General features: G+C 39.5%; 2 protein-coding genes across 2 annotated transcripts in view; both read right to left on the reverse strand.

Moving 5' to 3' along the window:
• The window catches only part of RAD54B (RAD54 homolog B), a 64,783-nt gene that overhangs the window by 28,679 nt on the left and 19,347 nt on the right, over window positions 1–16,757 (reverse strand). The gene's annotated exons all lie outside the window — the stretch shown is intronic.
• Window positions 8,171–14,846, reverse strand: FSBP (fibrinogen silencer binding protein). Its single transcript, XM_008502441.2, has 2 exons — window positions 13,887–14,846; window positions 8,171–9,661 (listed from the first exon to the last, which is right to left on the reverse strand). Exons 1-2 carry the CDS (start codon window positions 14,255–14,257, stop codon window positions 9,136–9,138), a joined length of 897 nt encoding a protein of 298 aa, XP_008500663.1. The 5' UTR covers window positions 14,258–14,846; the 3' UTR covers window positions 8,171–9,135.

The raw sequence follows: 16,757 nt of genomic DNA on the forward strand, positions 1-16,757 counted from the left end.
CTGCTTTGTTGTCAACAGCAAAAGGTGTGTGATGAAAGAGGCTGAGACTGCAGGGACAGAAAGCTGTCCTGGTTTGGGCCAGGATAAAGGTGATTTTCTGTCTTGTAGTTTTGCTTTTAGCTAAGTCTCTTGTAAGTAGTTGCGCTTGCCGAAATTAACAGCAAGCTTCTCAGACAGTGTGTGCTTCTGGGACTGATAACACTGCTAGAGACTGGGGTGCAGAGCCAAGGACACTGCTCAGCTCTGAGGAAAACTTTTACCCTCCAGGAGGAAGAAAAAGATCACACCTGCAGCCCTGCTTTGGGGAGGAACAGACAAGATAGATGCCAGAATTGACCAAACAGAGTATTCCATCCCATACACATCATACTCAGTATAAATTTGAGGGATCATGAGGGCCAAGTCATGATTTCCTGCTTCCCTTCCTTCACCCGGCATCCTGGAAGGATCCCGTCTGTTCGCCTGCCTGTGGTCCTGATCCGTGCCAGCCCATATCTGTGTGTTCCTGCCTCCAGCTCCCGACTGCTGCCGACTCCAGGAGTCCAGCCTGGACTTTCCCAGGGCTGCCCTGCAGCCTCGGTGGTGACGTGAGAGTTATTGGGGGAAAAGGGGGGAGGAACGTGGTTTCCATTTTCCTGTATATTTTTATATATTTAGTAATTTTTTCCTATTTATCATTACTGTTTCATTAAAGCTGTGTAGTTTAGTTTCCAACCCATAAGTCTCTCTCCCTTATTCTCTCTCCTTTCTTTATCAAGGAGGAGAGAGAGATTAATAGAGAGCATCTGTTATTCGGTTTAATTGCTGGGCCAGTGTTAAACCATGACAAAAGCCCAGTCCTGTGGTTAGGTAAGCTGAATAGTGCCTCAGAGAACTGAATTTGACTTGTGCCTTCTGGAGCTCCTCAGTGGTCCAGAAAGGCATTTAACCCCAACTTCCTAGTGGAAAACATTTGTTTGAGTGCCTGACTTGAGATTCAGTTTCACTGGTAGTACTAGTGAAGAGTCATGAGTGCAACTGGAATTTGTGGTTTGGAAAGATTAGCTCTACAGTATGCTAAAGCACTGAGATAATGCAGGCCTAGCTGATTCAATCCACACCTTCACAAGCAATGGGTCTTTTTGGTTTTATTTTCTGTGCTTCAACTCCTTTATTATCTCCTAGAAAATGGAGGTTATACCAATTTCTTCTCTCACAAGGATGTTGTGAAATGTAATTACATCTGAAGCACTCAAATACTATCATGATGAGCACTAGAGAAAAAAAAAACATTAGCTAATTAATTCAAAATAGTTTGAATAGTGTTCTGAAAACAAGGTACAAGTCTACAGCTGAAGAAAAAAGTGGAAAGAAAATAGTGGATAGTGGCTCACTAAGTGAACACAATCCATCCTGTCAACTGAAACTGGAGAGGAAGACTACAAAAATATAATCCATAATCACATAATTAATAACTGTACCCAACAGCATGAGAAGGTTGAATTGAGGATATGTGCTTTTGCAAGTTTTGGAGTATTTGAGTCTGTAAGCTTAATTTTCTTTTTCAGCCTTCCATATACAATAGAGATGGCAGATGTACTCAGGCTGAAAAAACGAGAACAATCCTCTCATCACTGTTTAATGAAACATTTACTTTTTAAGGCTACCAGCTGCAGAGAAGGGAAGATGGAAAGTATATACGCTCAAAATTATAGCTCTGTGGTGGAAAACTCTTCTTCCTAAACCTTTCAATTGTCAGAAAATCTGACTCCAGCTTCCACAGTAAAAAATTAATGAACTAAGCTGAAAGCTTCTGTCAAGTCCACAGAAATAGATGTGCAAGTCCTATTATAAAAGGAAAAAGCAGCATCATTGGGAATTCATTGGGAAGTCTGCAGCCAGATTGGAACCAGCCAAATGCCATCCAAGTTAACTGTTGACTACACTCCCATTCACACAAAAAGCTGTTTTGATTAATTTGTCAGGTAAAGGCTCCTTTGCCTCAGAAAATAAATGCAAAAGGCATGTCAGAGAGCAACACCTCAGATTAGGTTCTGTTAATATTGGATGTTACTGCAATGAATGATAGCCTAAATGGAATATCAGTGGGGAAATTCCAGATATTTACACTACAAAAAATTCCAAATGACTAAGAAATAGTTATTGGACTATTACACAACCATGACACAATTGTCACTAACTCAAAAAGCAGTCAATTTTTGAAGCAGCTTGCCAGAGATACAAGTATGCATCCCTTTGTGTTTAAATGTTAATGAAACATACACAGTTGGATCCATTTGTGATAGCTTAAAAATATATAGTTTGGCATTTTCTTAAGCATTTGCTATTACTTGTCCTGTTTTTTATTAAAAATAAAACTACCTTTCTGTGCTGTGCAAAATCTCTGTCTGTAAAATGCAAAACCTTTAAGATATGTAACAAAAAGCATGAAGGAAGAAAGGGATTTACTAGATTACATATCTTTCTTACTAGCATCTGTTTTAGTGCATATTGCAAAGTAAAACATCTTTAATGTACTGTTTGTGTTTGCTAATGACCATCTTTGACTTCCCTGCATTATAAAGAAGAGTCCTCAAAATAAAAAAAATCAATAAAACTTATGCCCACTGTAATAAGCAGGAAACACAATATATCCCTATCCTAAATTATTTAAGCAGGACAGTTTACAATTTATGACATTACCCAGGAAAGAGGCACACAAAGGACGAGTCACATTCTTGAGAATTTTCATGTGTGATGCAGCAATGATTACTTGAAGAGTGGCTGACAAAGTATTTGGAAAGAGTAATCTTTTCAAATCAAATTACATAACTTTAATGTACATAAACATAATCCATTCAGCACTCCAAGCAGAAAAGCAGTATTTATGGCCTAAGCACAAAAAATCTAGAGCTCTAGTTGCTATTCTTAATAGGAAAGCAAACTGGAACAGGGAAGATGAGGGAGGAGGGAAACAGAGATCCTTGAATTCATCTGTCACCTTTTTTGGATCTAAACAGAGTGGTTTCCTCACCTTCTAGCACCAAAACTAGGGACACATTTTCTTGCCTTCATTCAGGGTGTTCACAGCTGAGATATTACTGTTATGTATTGCAGTGCCCAGGGTGGACAGACTCTTTTAAAATTCAAACAGGGGCTATATCTGAAGTGTAACAAACTTATACTGAAAATGACCAAATTCTGTATTTGCTAATGACTTAGGAATTATACAAACTTGAGGGAGGTTTTATAGGAATGGCCAAAGACCAGCTTGGTTCCAAACTTCATGTTCTTCCAAAGCACAGTAAAACTATCACACTACAACAGGAAGATCATAAGAATTCAATACATCCAAACCAGTGCATTCTCCCCACAGAAACAAGCTGAGCTACTTCAAAAAGACATAAACAAACACAAGTATGTTTCTAGAATACACACATTATAGCCTGCGAAGAGCTAACCCAGCATAAAGTGGTTTGGCCAAACTGGTAGTTTATGCTACCAACATCACCTGGAAGTCCATCAATACAACCTATTGCCAAAGCTGCATTAAAATGCAAAACAATGCAAACCTCACCAGAGTGAAATTTGAAGAGTCAAAAATAATGTTTTCTATCTTACAAGTGGACCCCTAAGTGAATGCTATATTATGACAGAGAAGGTATCAACAGTAATTGTAATGCTACATACACCTGATTTGACTTCTGTATTTCTAGTACATGCCATACAAACATTTTTAGGGTTCACAGAGTGGTATTCTTAACAGTTTTGACAAATGGGCTAAGTACAATCTACCTGCAAACCGCTGCAGAGTTCACATGACTTTCTTTCACATGACTTCTTGAGCAATTAATAGATACGGCTTGGGAGTAGTGCAACAGATTTTATCTGATACAAATGAGGAAACAAATAACTTTGCAATAGCTGACACAGGCACTTCAATCCCTCCTCCCTATCCCCAAACCAGATGCACATTTTCTGCTATTGTCTCACTGATAAATTAAAGAAAAAAAAAAAAAAAAGAAAAAAATTGGTAATCTATAAATTGATTTACTTATTTCAAGCATGCAGAAAGTTCTCATCTTTAAAAACAGACATTTTTAAAGAAGCATTAGCAATACAGACAACAATAATACAAGACATACCAGGTAAGTAAATGGTGACACACAGAATACTCAAAGCAAAATCACTGAGTTCTGGCATCAACTGACTATGGAGGGTACCATAATCCAGATTATTTTTTACATGACATCTATGTTAGATTATGCTAATTACTGTGATCATGCTAACTACAGATGAAAATTGAGAGCTAACAGGAACCAGCCAGGAAACAATACATTGTTTTTTGGTGTTTTTTTTAAATTCTATTTGCACACATAAAATACAAAAAAAAAATTAAGTGGGATTTTATAGTTCTGCAGCTTTGCTAAACAGCAAACAGAAGTCATAAATCATGTGGAGTAACTGCTGATTAAGTATTCAATGAAAATTTATTATATTCTTCTTGTGTGAATAATAGGGAGTCAAACAAGGTGTTACATTCACCCCGAGATGTCTGGATAGGTGAACAAATGGTTCTGTGTAATCGCTAGCATGAAATCCCACAGCACAGGAGAAGGGGGGGGCAGTGGGGAATGCCAGTGCCTGCAGATGGCTGAGGTTTCCTTGGGTCCCCTCACCCTCACCCTCATCCACCCCTCTTACACACAAGTCACAAGTGAGGTTTTTAACTACTTTAGCACCAAAAAACTGCAGGTTTTATGAGAAAGAATTCACAGAGACAAATTTTTTTAGCTAGTTTTCAGTTTGTGAAGTTGTGTCTTCATTGTGGAGGAAACTTTTCCCAGACTAACTGGATGTCATTTAAGAGCAACCATCACTACACAGGCAATTCAGCCAACATCAAGGCGAACGCTTCCACTTTTAGCAGAGATAAAACACAAAAAGATAGGTGGCAGAATTAATGAAATTCAGTCATGTGTTACACACCCAGCTAAACAACTCTTAGTTTAACTACTGTAAACCACACACTGTTGTTTTTTTTTTTTAAATCTAAGGCTCAGACAATGAGATTTTTCAAATTTTTAAAGACCTGTTGGGAATATACACTGAGAAGCTCCACGTATTTTAAAACCTTGAAAAATTCTAAAAAGGCATTATTTTTAAAAGGCTTTTCATTATTTTCATGTGCAAAAGAGAAAATTAGTCAACATTTTAGGAAAACAACTTATCATCCCTATGAGCAACCTTTTTATGATTTTATCACAGTGAAAATTCACACAGAACCATCCTGAAGCACTTGAAAATAGGACACAAGAAAATTAAAAAGACAGCTTGGCAAGTCAGCTGCAGTATCACAATTCTTCATTTGCTCTTCCCACTTAGAAACAACTCTCTCATAATCATAATCAATTAATGGCCTTGCCTGCCTACTGGAAATCCAGTGGGCACAAAGTCTGCTCAAAGACTGCATCCAAGCCCTAGTCTATGCATTTTCATAGTGGGGGAGGGGAGCCTCAAGACTGAAAATGTGGAGGTACATTAAATGAAAAAAAGGAACTGAAGATAGGAACTGTTAGAAAACAGGAGTATGGCAAGCCAGATTAGCTGTAATTAATCTCTCCTGGACTTGAAGTAGATCTCTCCAACTGGGATGATTCCACAGGGGTCAAAAGCTTGTGGGGGAAAAAAAATTAAAAAAAATTAAAAGCACAACATAATTAGGAACCAGACAAAAAAAAATTATACTGATCATTAGATAATTACTCAGACAGATGAGCTTACGAAAGACGTTACCACAATTATCACAGTTATCACAGTCACAGGTTTTTCCTCTAATCCTAAACCTAAATCCAATAGATGTTGAGAATGAAATTACTAGCCTGCTTATTTCAGTTATTTTAGAAGAACATATGGCAGAAATTTGTCCTTGCCTAAAATTACTCTTGTATTATGTTCATTATAAACAAACAGACAGGGAATGGCACTGCCAGATGTAGTAAAGGGAATAAGAATCTAAGGACAGGGGTGAGGGAGGGAAAGGCTTCCACCCGTCTCTTTCACATATGGTAACAAAATATCATTTGCTGGAACAGTAAAAATTCATAGTACATCAAGGTCCAGAAGGACTGGCCACAGCTGTGGTGCATGTACCCAGATTAGGAATACATGGGGAAAAAAAAAACAGGAACAGGCACTGAGAAGTGAGAAGTCTGACTCGGATAACCTGATACTGTAAAGCAGATGTGAGGTGAGAAAGAAATGCAGATCCACCAGCATGAAGTATAATAGCACCATATGCACTGACAGACCCATATAATGTCACTGAAGGAGAAAAACCTTTCTGTAGTGAAAGGATGTAAATGTCATTTCACTACAAAAGAAACAAACAAGCTCCATGGGGACTTAGGAGATGTCCCCTCCCATCCCAAGCTCCCCAAAACCCAAAAGAAACGCAACCAAGAACAAAGGAAACAAGAAGCATGTGGGAACTCTGAACTAGAGGTGCTGCCTTAGGTAAGAATGAAAAGCCTTCCACTAAGAAATGAGACACAGTCAGAACCACCAAACAAGGATTAATGTTGATTATATGAAGACAGCTCTGACCAGGTCAGTGTATTTTAATTCTTTACCCATTTGCATCTTTCCTGTTCCAGTATCAAGATTGCAAGGGAAAATATGCTCTACCCAGAGTTCTATTTTTGCATCTGCTTTATCTGTCAGAAAAGGACTGCAAGCTTTCAAAGACAAGAAATTCCACTGGTTCTAGTCCTCAAAATAAAAATGCCATGCAAATAGAAACACTGGAGGTCACCTCTTCATCTAGCTCAAGGAGAATGAAAAATTCAACAGAAAATACTCTGAAGTCTCTAGAGCATTTTGATGGCCAACATAAGAGTAGCTTTAATTCAAAACCACTGTAAGATGAGCTGAATGGGAATTGTTTTCTGAACTATTTAAAAACTTGCTCATTTGCATTAATATGCAAGGACAGAAACAACAAATACAAATTAATTCCTTACCACTGGAAAGTGGAATTCTGATTTTCAACAAGAAGATCAGGCATTTCCAAATCATTAGATGAGTACAGATAATCTAGTGTTGTTTCCCATTTCTGATAAACAGAACAAATAAAAGTACTTATTTATTTATTAAAGCCAGTGTTTTGACTGCTGTGAACTCAGTGAAGTGAGCATGTCATTGAAGTGTTTCCAGATACACAAAAACTGAACTGAAAAATACAGCAGCAAGCCAAGGACTGTACAGAAACACAAGCCAGTTATTCAGGCATCATCATTTTCAGCACATGCAAAAATTCCCAACAGAACAAACACTGATACTGCTCTCTTCTCTAGGAAAAAAAAATAAATGTTAAGATGAAAAGTACCTGTGAACTCCATACTGACAACATCTGCTTCCACTGTCTGCATTTTACATTTTAGGTTTACATTTTAGGTTTGTAAACAAAAGACTTCCACTACTCTTCCCACCTGTAACCTGTTAACATTATCCCAAGCCAACAGTCAAGATTATTTCTCTGGTATCACTATAATAAAATTTTAGCAACAATTCTTTAAGCTCCACTTGCCCCTCAGTTAAACTTACATGCTTCCAGCCTTCAGTTTTTAATAAGCGTTTATCCCTGTGGCTAGAAAGGTCACCTAATTCACTCAGAATACTGACAAGGTGTGAGGCTTACCTCATTCAGAGCCTGCTGATGCAGACCAGGGCCCTGTGCTCACATGCTGAGGTTCTGTGGGAATGGGGAAAGAAGCAAATTTGGGAAAAGTGGTGATGGGAACAAGAGTCAAAAGCAGCCACAGGAAGAAATACTGTCCTTCCTATTGCTTTTGTTCTTTCTGTTATTGGGGCCCTCTGAGGTGAGAGGCACAGGAGGAATTACACCTCCTTTGTTCTCTCTTCTTCCTTGACGCTGTGCTTCATTTCCTTTCCTTTTTTTGTGCTTAAGGTTACAGGAAGGAGAAAGTATTGTTACGGGGAATAAGGAGCCAGAGGTCTGAAACAGGTCTGGATCTATTAAAAAAAGGCAGAGACTAAGAATTATGAAGAAATTAATCAACTGAGACTTAGAATTTCCAGGTATTTTTCTTCTGTTTACAAATACTGATCGTAACTGGAGAGGAAATGGCTTCTACTAGGACAGACAGAATAATCAATTTATTTTTCATTTGGGCCTTTTTATTTGAAACTAATCGAAGACCAGAACAACAGCATTTATAAAAGGTACCCAGAATAACAAAGAACCTTCAGTTGATTTCAAGTCACATGTTACTTACAATACAGGAACTCCCATTTTAGCAGCTTAGTCATAGTGATATTGATCAAAGGCACCTGCAACTGTCTTGGTTGCACATGCACTGTAGTAATTATGCATGCAAATGAGAACATTTTTGCACTTGATCACTATTATAATTACTATTAGCTGAATATACAATCATGGTAACTGTACACACAAATTACACATGCATGCAGTTTTAAAAACCAAGTGTTGCATTCATTATCTCTATTTTGATAATGTCCTATGGAAACACTCTTCCACTGGAAACAATAAAAAGTATTAACTTCTTAAAAGATGTACATTTATTCAACTATCTACTGAACACTAAAAAAATATAACAATCCCGTAATTTTGTTTTCCAAGCTGATATACTGGTGAAATCTCACAAGTGTCATAAGATTTACCAACTTGAAAAGAATAAGACATTCAAACATAGACTCTTATTCCTCATTTTTATATGTATTTATTAACCTGTAGCTTCATTAAGATATTAAAGGATAGGTGATTATCTGAAAAAATATTGATATGATCTTATTTTTAAAAAAGAACTGAGCTAGATTTCCATTAGCTCAATAAAAGTCTAATAGAGATAAGTGGAAATACTTTAATATTTTGGATTTTTATCATCCTAAACACCGAAATATACAGGATTTGAATAAATTTCAGACCAGAAGAGTTGGTGCATTCAAACCCATACAAGGTTTTCTAAGGTACATAAATCAACAACGTGGAAAATATGCTTTCATCTTTCACGCCCAGATTTCAATCCATCCATATTAACATAAGGAACAATTTTGCTAGGGCAAAATCATTTATTATTAAGTATTTCAAAGAATATGACAGAAGTAATAAAATATTTAGATATTGCTGTATTCTGGCAGATCACGGCGTAGTCGTATTGCCTTCAGCTTTTCTACTTTGATTTTTGTTCGCAAGAGTTCTTCTTCCAGTTGCTGCTTTCTTTTTAAACCATCCCTTTTTTCTTGGACATAAAGACCAATTTTTCTTTGATTTTCTAATATTATTTGATGCTCTTCTTTCAGCATTTGTAACATCTGTGGGTCATAACCACACATTGGTCTAAAGCGTTCTCCAACTTCAAGCCTAAAAAACTCATCTCTTCTTGGTACTGGAGAAGGAGACATCATCACTCTCATATCAACTGAAGATACTGATGTTGAAGGAGACCTTTCCATAATATGCACCAGCTGGTGTTCTTCCTCTTGTTCTATGTTCTCGTTTTGCTGTGAGTCTATAATCAAAGAAGGAGGAGGTTTGACATCCTCTTCTGACTGCAAGTCCATCATCACTGCTGCAGGATGGTGATCCAACATTGCCTGTGGTGAACTGGTACCAGCAATTGTTTCTTTATCGATACTAGCACTAGAACACACAAAATCATATTTAAATAATCCATTAAAAACTCTTATTAAAAGGTGTAGCTGTAAGCAACCAAAGCTTTATTTCAAATGCTACTCTTTGCTATCTATGCCTGGGATTCTGCTTCATTGCATGAAGCCTCCTTCTTTCCACCAGCCCTGTCTGACTCAGATGCTACAACTGCAAAGGTAGAAAGAGAACTATCCCAGAAGGCCCTTCAGGAACAGGATAAGCAAGAAGGGCTATTAGTGACAAATGAGAATAAAAACAAAGCAAGTGATGTAAGTAACAGTTTATATAATACATGTGACTTTAAAATGACATACATTCAGACTGAGTGGACTACAGCAGAAATACTTTCATGCCCCCAACTTATCCATCTCCTGTTCTTATACATTCACTGGTTTTGATTCATGCATTCAGCTATTTTGGGATCTTTTATGTAAAGCAATCACTGCATAAAATTACACAAAAAGCCTTGGGAGAAGAAAGCAGAGCTCAAATTATGTCCTTGGCAGTACACGAGGGAATCAAACTAATCCTTGCTCCTTCTCTTTGAATTGGTCATCTCAGTATTTTTCTGAAGCTTCAGGAACAGACACAGAAATGTCTCCATTAAGAACTCTGCTTTTTTTTTTTTGCAAGTACAACACCCACTTGACTCAGCGGCCTTTGTGTAAATCCCTGAGTCAGCAGCATCTCAATCCATGATTTGACATTACATTGGTTTTGATGATAATAATGGCTCAAGCTGCTCCTGCCACTTGTCTACCACCAGTTGTGTTTGAAACCTTATACTTCTGCACATCACTCATTTATTCAAGTAATACTTTTTAAGCCAGGGCAGCTTCTTGATGTATTTTACAGTACAGATCTACAAAGAATACTTTCAGAATGAGTGGGAAGGCAGTATAGTTCAACAAGGGAACAGGAATATATTAACTTGGTATTGATACCAAAGAGAGTGCACAATCATGGCCATGACTCTCTAAAACAGGGCCTACATCTGTTGGTTGCAGATATGAGACATTCTCCAGCCCCTGAAGAACTGAGTTGCTGCAAGCAGCTAGAGGCAGCAAGTAGATCCATGCTTAATGTATTGTTCATGGATGCTCTCAACTCTGGAGGACCTGATTTGCTGTCTATTAAATTAGGAGGTGGGAGGAGTATAGGTTTTAAATTCCTTGTTAGCCTTACAATGCACAAATTGAGAAACGGTATCTGATCATTAAAGCACTGTCTTGGTTAGCAGGAGATGTATGTTCAAATTCCCAGAAGAGAAGGAAAAATGCAATTTGTACATTCTACTTCTTGTATAAATGCACTAATTCTTTAATCAAAAGGTGGCACATTCATCTCTTCCACATCTCCCACAGAAAACACTTGGTTGAAAAGAAATAAACAGTCATGGTTGTGATTTCCTGGTCTACGCTGCCATCCATTAACATGAAACTGCAATTTCTAGAATAAAAGCATGAAAGCTTCTCATTACTCAATTGTAAAACTGTTCAGCAGGGTCAAGTCAATGTATTTTCCAAAAATTAATTCTGTCAACCACCTAAACTATTTTAGCTAAAGATTTTTTGTTCTGAAGTCTACACAAAACAGGCACTGAAAATAGACTTTTCATTTACTCAAAGAAAATGCCAGAATAATCTTAATTCTACTGGCTGTTACCTGAGCTGCCTATACAGCATCAGTTATATCACCTTACTCCCTCCTACTCGTGCCACAAAGCTTCTCCTTTTCCTAAAACCCTATTTCTCACATTCCTTTTATGCCTCTCACTGAGCATCAAGTATTATCCTGCACATAAATTTTCACTTGTTTTCCCCAGTGCTGACTGTAATTCTGGGTTTCACCCTTTCCACAACCACAGCTTATAACACAGCTTCCCTCCTCCTTATTTACTGGCTCCAGGCCAGCTTCTAGCCTGAGAAAAGTGGAAACAACCAGCAGGAGAAGCAGGTCATTCTGACAAAAGTAAACAGCAAAAAGAGAAAGTGAGAGAGGTTAAAGAAAAGAAAACATAGTAAGATTTAGTCTAATACAAACTAGAGGCTCCAAACAGCAAAAAATCCATCTCTTAAACAGTATAATAAAGGCAGAACTAGAAAACCATCAAACTCTTCAGGTAACTGACAAGGCACTTTTTTTTTTTTTTTCCCTTAGAGCCAGTCTCTTAAGAGGAAAACAATTAGGCAGCAAAGAGAGAAAGAAGGAATTGAGAAACAAAAGAGCTGCCTGTATGGTGGTTATTAATGTTGTTTCTGACAGCTTGACTGAAAGACAGACAAACAACAGTTACCACAACTGGGGGGTGGTGTTTATAACCCTGCAGGCACTCATGATTCACCAGGTTTTGTTTAATCACAGCGAGCTAGAAATTGCTTAAAGGTGCAATCAAGAATTTGGATTCATTATAAGTTGTATTTCCCTACTACAAAACCTAAGCCATGTCCTGGAAAGTTAAAACTAATACAGGGTTTTGAAAATTAGGGTAAAATGCAACTCAGACTTAAAATCAGAACTATGAAATAAGCACAACTTTGGAGAGGGGAAAAAATAATAATTTAAATTATATTCTTTTCCTTCAGCATACAGTGTATTGGCTGCTCCTAGGAACATCCATTTTGGGTAAGGAGTAATCAAGTCAGTGTTCCCAGAGCCACAAGGGACTGCAAAAAATGTTTAAATTATAGGAGACAAACTATAGAGATCATTAGCTCTTAATCATTTGAGAAAAGCGTCAGTGCTTTTTATAAGCCGATCTACAAACCAAAGTTCTCACACTATTTTTTTTTTTCCTTATAAAAGTTGGTAGTCAAGACACTGCAACCTTTATTAGTGCAATTAAAAGCCTTGTTTTGTTCCAGAGAATTCTTTGGAACAGTTCCTCCAGGGGCATTCACCAGGAGCAGCAGCGCAGCCCAGTTGCTTCAGACTTCTTTACGCAAAGGACCCACAACAGCGTATTTTTAGAGCATCTGGCATGTTGGGATTTAGACAATTGTTACCATTCAGTTCAACCAGTGGCACCCTGAATCCAATTCAGAGTGTGTGCACATGCCAGCTTTTCTTAGAGTGTCATGCTGCTGCACTGACTATCAGTATATCTGCTTGAAATATAGAAAGTTTGTTTCCCATTAATCTGCTTGGGAAAATAAGAAAAATCAGAGCTTTCTTAAAGTTGCTAAGGAGTTATCTGACTTTTTTTACCCTCCTCCCTAGCTTAGTTTTTTTATCTGGAAGAACCAAAACCTGACCCAGGCATTTTTTGATCCCTCAAGGACCAATACAGAACCAGCAGAGTGTTGCAAGTCAGATATGAGGGGCATTAGCCAGCTGTGGGAGAAAGCCTGCATACTGCCTGCCTGTATTATGTCTGGCTCAAATCTAGACAGCATGTCTCACTTACTGAGCAGCAGGGAAAAAAAAAAAAAAAAAAAAAAAAAAAAAAAAAAAAAAAAAAAAAAAAAAAAAAGAAAAAAGCTACAAAAAAAGAAAACTTCTAGTACTGTACCTCTCACTTTCTCTCTGTATTTAAACTACCTAACATTAGATACATAACTGCCTGGAGTTTAGACTGCAATTAGCTTTGCTCCAGCTTCAGGGAATCATCATCAATGCAAGAAAAGTATAATTTAAAAAAACATTTGCACTCACAAAGGCACTGTGCTGTAGGGAGTCAAATTTGTTTGTTAAAGGACTGTGATCAGTTAAACCATAGCATGCAAATATGAGAGTAAATGAAAGAAAAAAAGGTGTATGATTAAGGTTTCTTAGCTCTGTGAACTAACTTTCTTTAAAATCCTATATAAACTGGTAATAGTTCCATATGTTGCAAAATTACTGCAGTATTACCTTAAATGGAGGAGAATAGCCATCACTTTGTCAGTGCTTGAATAATCTGCCTATTAAAAGGTAGGGGAGGGGTAGAGGCTGGAGCTTCTATTTCTCTTTGATTCTCTCTTAACCCTCACTTTGCAGAGTATGACAAAGACTCTGAAACGGGCTTTGAAAGAGAGCTGAAAAAACGAATGCAGTGCTAAGTCACCGTAAAGCATCCCATAAAACAAAAGCAATAGTATTTTGCCATTGTTCCCTGTTCGGGGATTTTCTCTGATAAACGTTTCCTGTAGGAGCCTGAACACAAGCAAAGCGTTACAGAGCAGATAGGAGGCGCCATCATTTTCATTCAGTAACAAAATAAAAAGAATCGTCTCACCTTTGAACACCGCTCCTGTCTCTTAAACACACATTGGAAATCTGTGGAATCATCTCCACAACTTTCTTGGTTGGCTCGGAAATGCTGCTTTTACAATCTGAGTGAGTCTCCTTTTGCTGCAATAGCTCCTGTTTGGCATATTCTTTGAGCCTCTTGTACAGCGTGCGCAGGCCCTGTGCAGTACGAGGAGGGCGATCTACTCCGATGGCATTGTAGTTATCAGCTATGATATCCCAGCATTTGTTTTTTTCCACTATTACAGAATGCTTATTGGTATGTTCCTCCAGAATTTTAACGTACGGCTTCACGAGTTTTAGCAAATCGAGCTTTTCAGATAAGGTAAAATTAGAAGATCTGGCCTTCCCAACCATTGTTAGCTTTGAATTAAGGAAGCCGTTTCTGAAGCCACCATGCAGTCCCTAGCTCTGCTCAGCTCTTTTTCACAAACAGAAAAAGATCAGGCTTAACTAGGCTAGTCTCATTTAGGCCCACGCCTACAAGGGAGGGTTTATTAAAATTCCTTCAGCTTAAGCTGACGCAGGTTCAGGAAATCTGCTTAAGCCAAGCCTGACCTACATAAGGCTTCAGACTGAAGAAGACGAGAAGAAACAAGCAAAATACACTTTTGTATGCACAGACCAGACATACACTGGAATTAAAAACATAAAGGTTTAAAGATTAGCACATTACCCAGCTAAAAATTACCTAATTTAGCTTGAGTAACAAGCTCTGACACATCTCCCTAGCTCTCTCACACGTCTCTCAAACTGAAACCGCGCTGGAGATGATTTTACGTGTACCCGTGTCCCCCTCAAAAGCAACAACTGCTTTGTGAAAGGCCGTGCGCCTTTCGGGGGCCGGGGGGCGGTGTGTGTATCCATCTCCCCGGCCAGCGCCAGCGCCAGCCCCCGCCCGCCGCGCTGCCCGCGCCATTTGCATAGTGCCGGTCCTGCTGCCCGCCGGGGCGGCCCAGCCTCCCTCCCTCCCTCCCGCCGGGGCGGCCAGGCCCAGCCTCCCTCCTGCCGCCTCGGCCAGGCCCAGCGGCGAGCGGGCAGCAAGGCCTGGCCTCGCTCGGCAGCCCGCTCCAGCCACCGACACGGGGGCTTCTTAAAGAGGCCGCTGCGCTCGGCGGCCGAGCCTCCAGCGCCGGCTGGAATAGCGGCACCAGGCCCGCCAGCAGCCCCCGGTGCCGCCGCTGAATCGCCTTGTTCGTAGAAGCTGGGCCCGCGGCTGTGCCCTACGGAACCGCGCCGGGCTGACAGCGCCGGTGCCGGCGCCCTGGGGTCCGGCGGGACTGGGAAATGGCACCGTGGAGCGCCGCGGGTGCAGGCAGTCGTGGGGGATTGACCCAGTGCGGGAGAGTCTCTGCATACTGGGATTGTCCGCATGTCCACCAGGAAACAACCTACTTGTAATAATACTCCCCGGCTTTCCTTCGGGATAAAAATCCGATTATTATTATTATTATTAACAAGATATGCGTGCACTTCTGTTTGCTCGAAAACGTATCACCTTAAACCGAGTTTTCACATAAAAATGCACGCACGGGCTTTACATTTCTGTGGTCTAAACTAAATCGAGAAATCGCATAAAGGGAAAAACCTGCAGATGCAAGGAAAGGTGCTTTCAAATACAAAAAGCAAAGACTAAGTTTGAAAAACGACGCACAGGACTGAAAGAGTCCGGAGGGTGGAAACAAACAGCGTTTGAGTTAGTGGCAACTGCTTCTCGAGCTTAACATGTTCAGCCTTGAAAACAAGGGAGCCTGGAAGGGGGGTGAAGAGAAACCTAATTATAGTTTGAAATATCTTAAGGCTATAAAGATCTAGGTACAAACTTGTTTGCTCCAAGGGAAAAAAAAAAAGACACAAGCTGCATTCAAAACAAGAAATTCAAATAAACAAAGGGGTATTTTTAACTGCTAAAAATCAATTAGCAGGTAGAATAATATGCATGTTCAGAACCGTTTCTGAGACTTGGCTTGTCCCTACTACCTAACAAGATTGTGACCAGTCCACTTTGCTGAAATTGCTTTCAAGCCCAGATTAAATAAAGCATTTACAGCCTGAAGCCCATTACACTAGAATTTAAGAAACAAAAATACTCCTATGGTTAGAAGCACTGTACGGAAACCATCACTTTTAAACACCGAATCCTTTCCTGCTTCTCCAAACTTGCTCTTTATCAGTACTCAGGGTAGAAGGATGGTGGTCTGCATTTTTTAAATTGATGCAATTGGTTACTCCTCATTAACTTAAAAAAAAAAAAACACCAACAAACAAATATGCCTCACATAGTGAGCACTGAATCCCATGCAAGCCTACATTGCACCCTCTGATGCTGAAGCAGTTGTGCAGCACTCAGTCTCGACTTTTTAGTGACAAAAAGAAAAGTCAGTGTTAGGTTGTGTGACTGAAGGCTCCTCCCCACAGACACAAAAGAGCACAGATGAACAGTGTCACGCAGAGGAACTCCAATTACCCGAATGAAAGAAACTCAGCCCTGGGTTTGACTGCTCCCAAGGCTGCCAGAAACACGAGCAGCCCCCGGGGGCCGGGGGTGAGACCCAGGCAGGCGAGTCCATGAGAGAGGCTCTGTCCATCACCCAGCAGACTGGAGGGGGTTACTGCCCACTGGGTCACAATGAGGTGCCAGGAACTGTATTTTGGGATTGCAGAAGGCATAGTACAATATATTTACAGGAAGAACCAAAGGAAAGAAGGGGCAGAGATGGAAGTGGTTTGTGACAGAATAAGCATACAAGACAATACTGAAGAAAAAAAGGCATTAAAAAGGCCAGGTGCATGTAAACAAATGGCTTCTCAGTACAGTTGTCCAGCCATGCCTTGCACCTGATCATTGCCATTTGTC

Source organism: Calypte anna, chromosome 2 (genome assembly GCF_003957555.1).
Source record: "Calypte anna isolate BGI_N300 chromosome 2, bCalAnn1_v1.p, whole genome shotgun sequence".
Taxonomy (NCBI): Eukaryota; Metazoa; Chordata; class Aves; order Apodiformes; family Trochilidae; genus Calypte; species Calypte anna.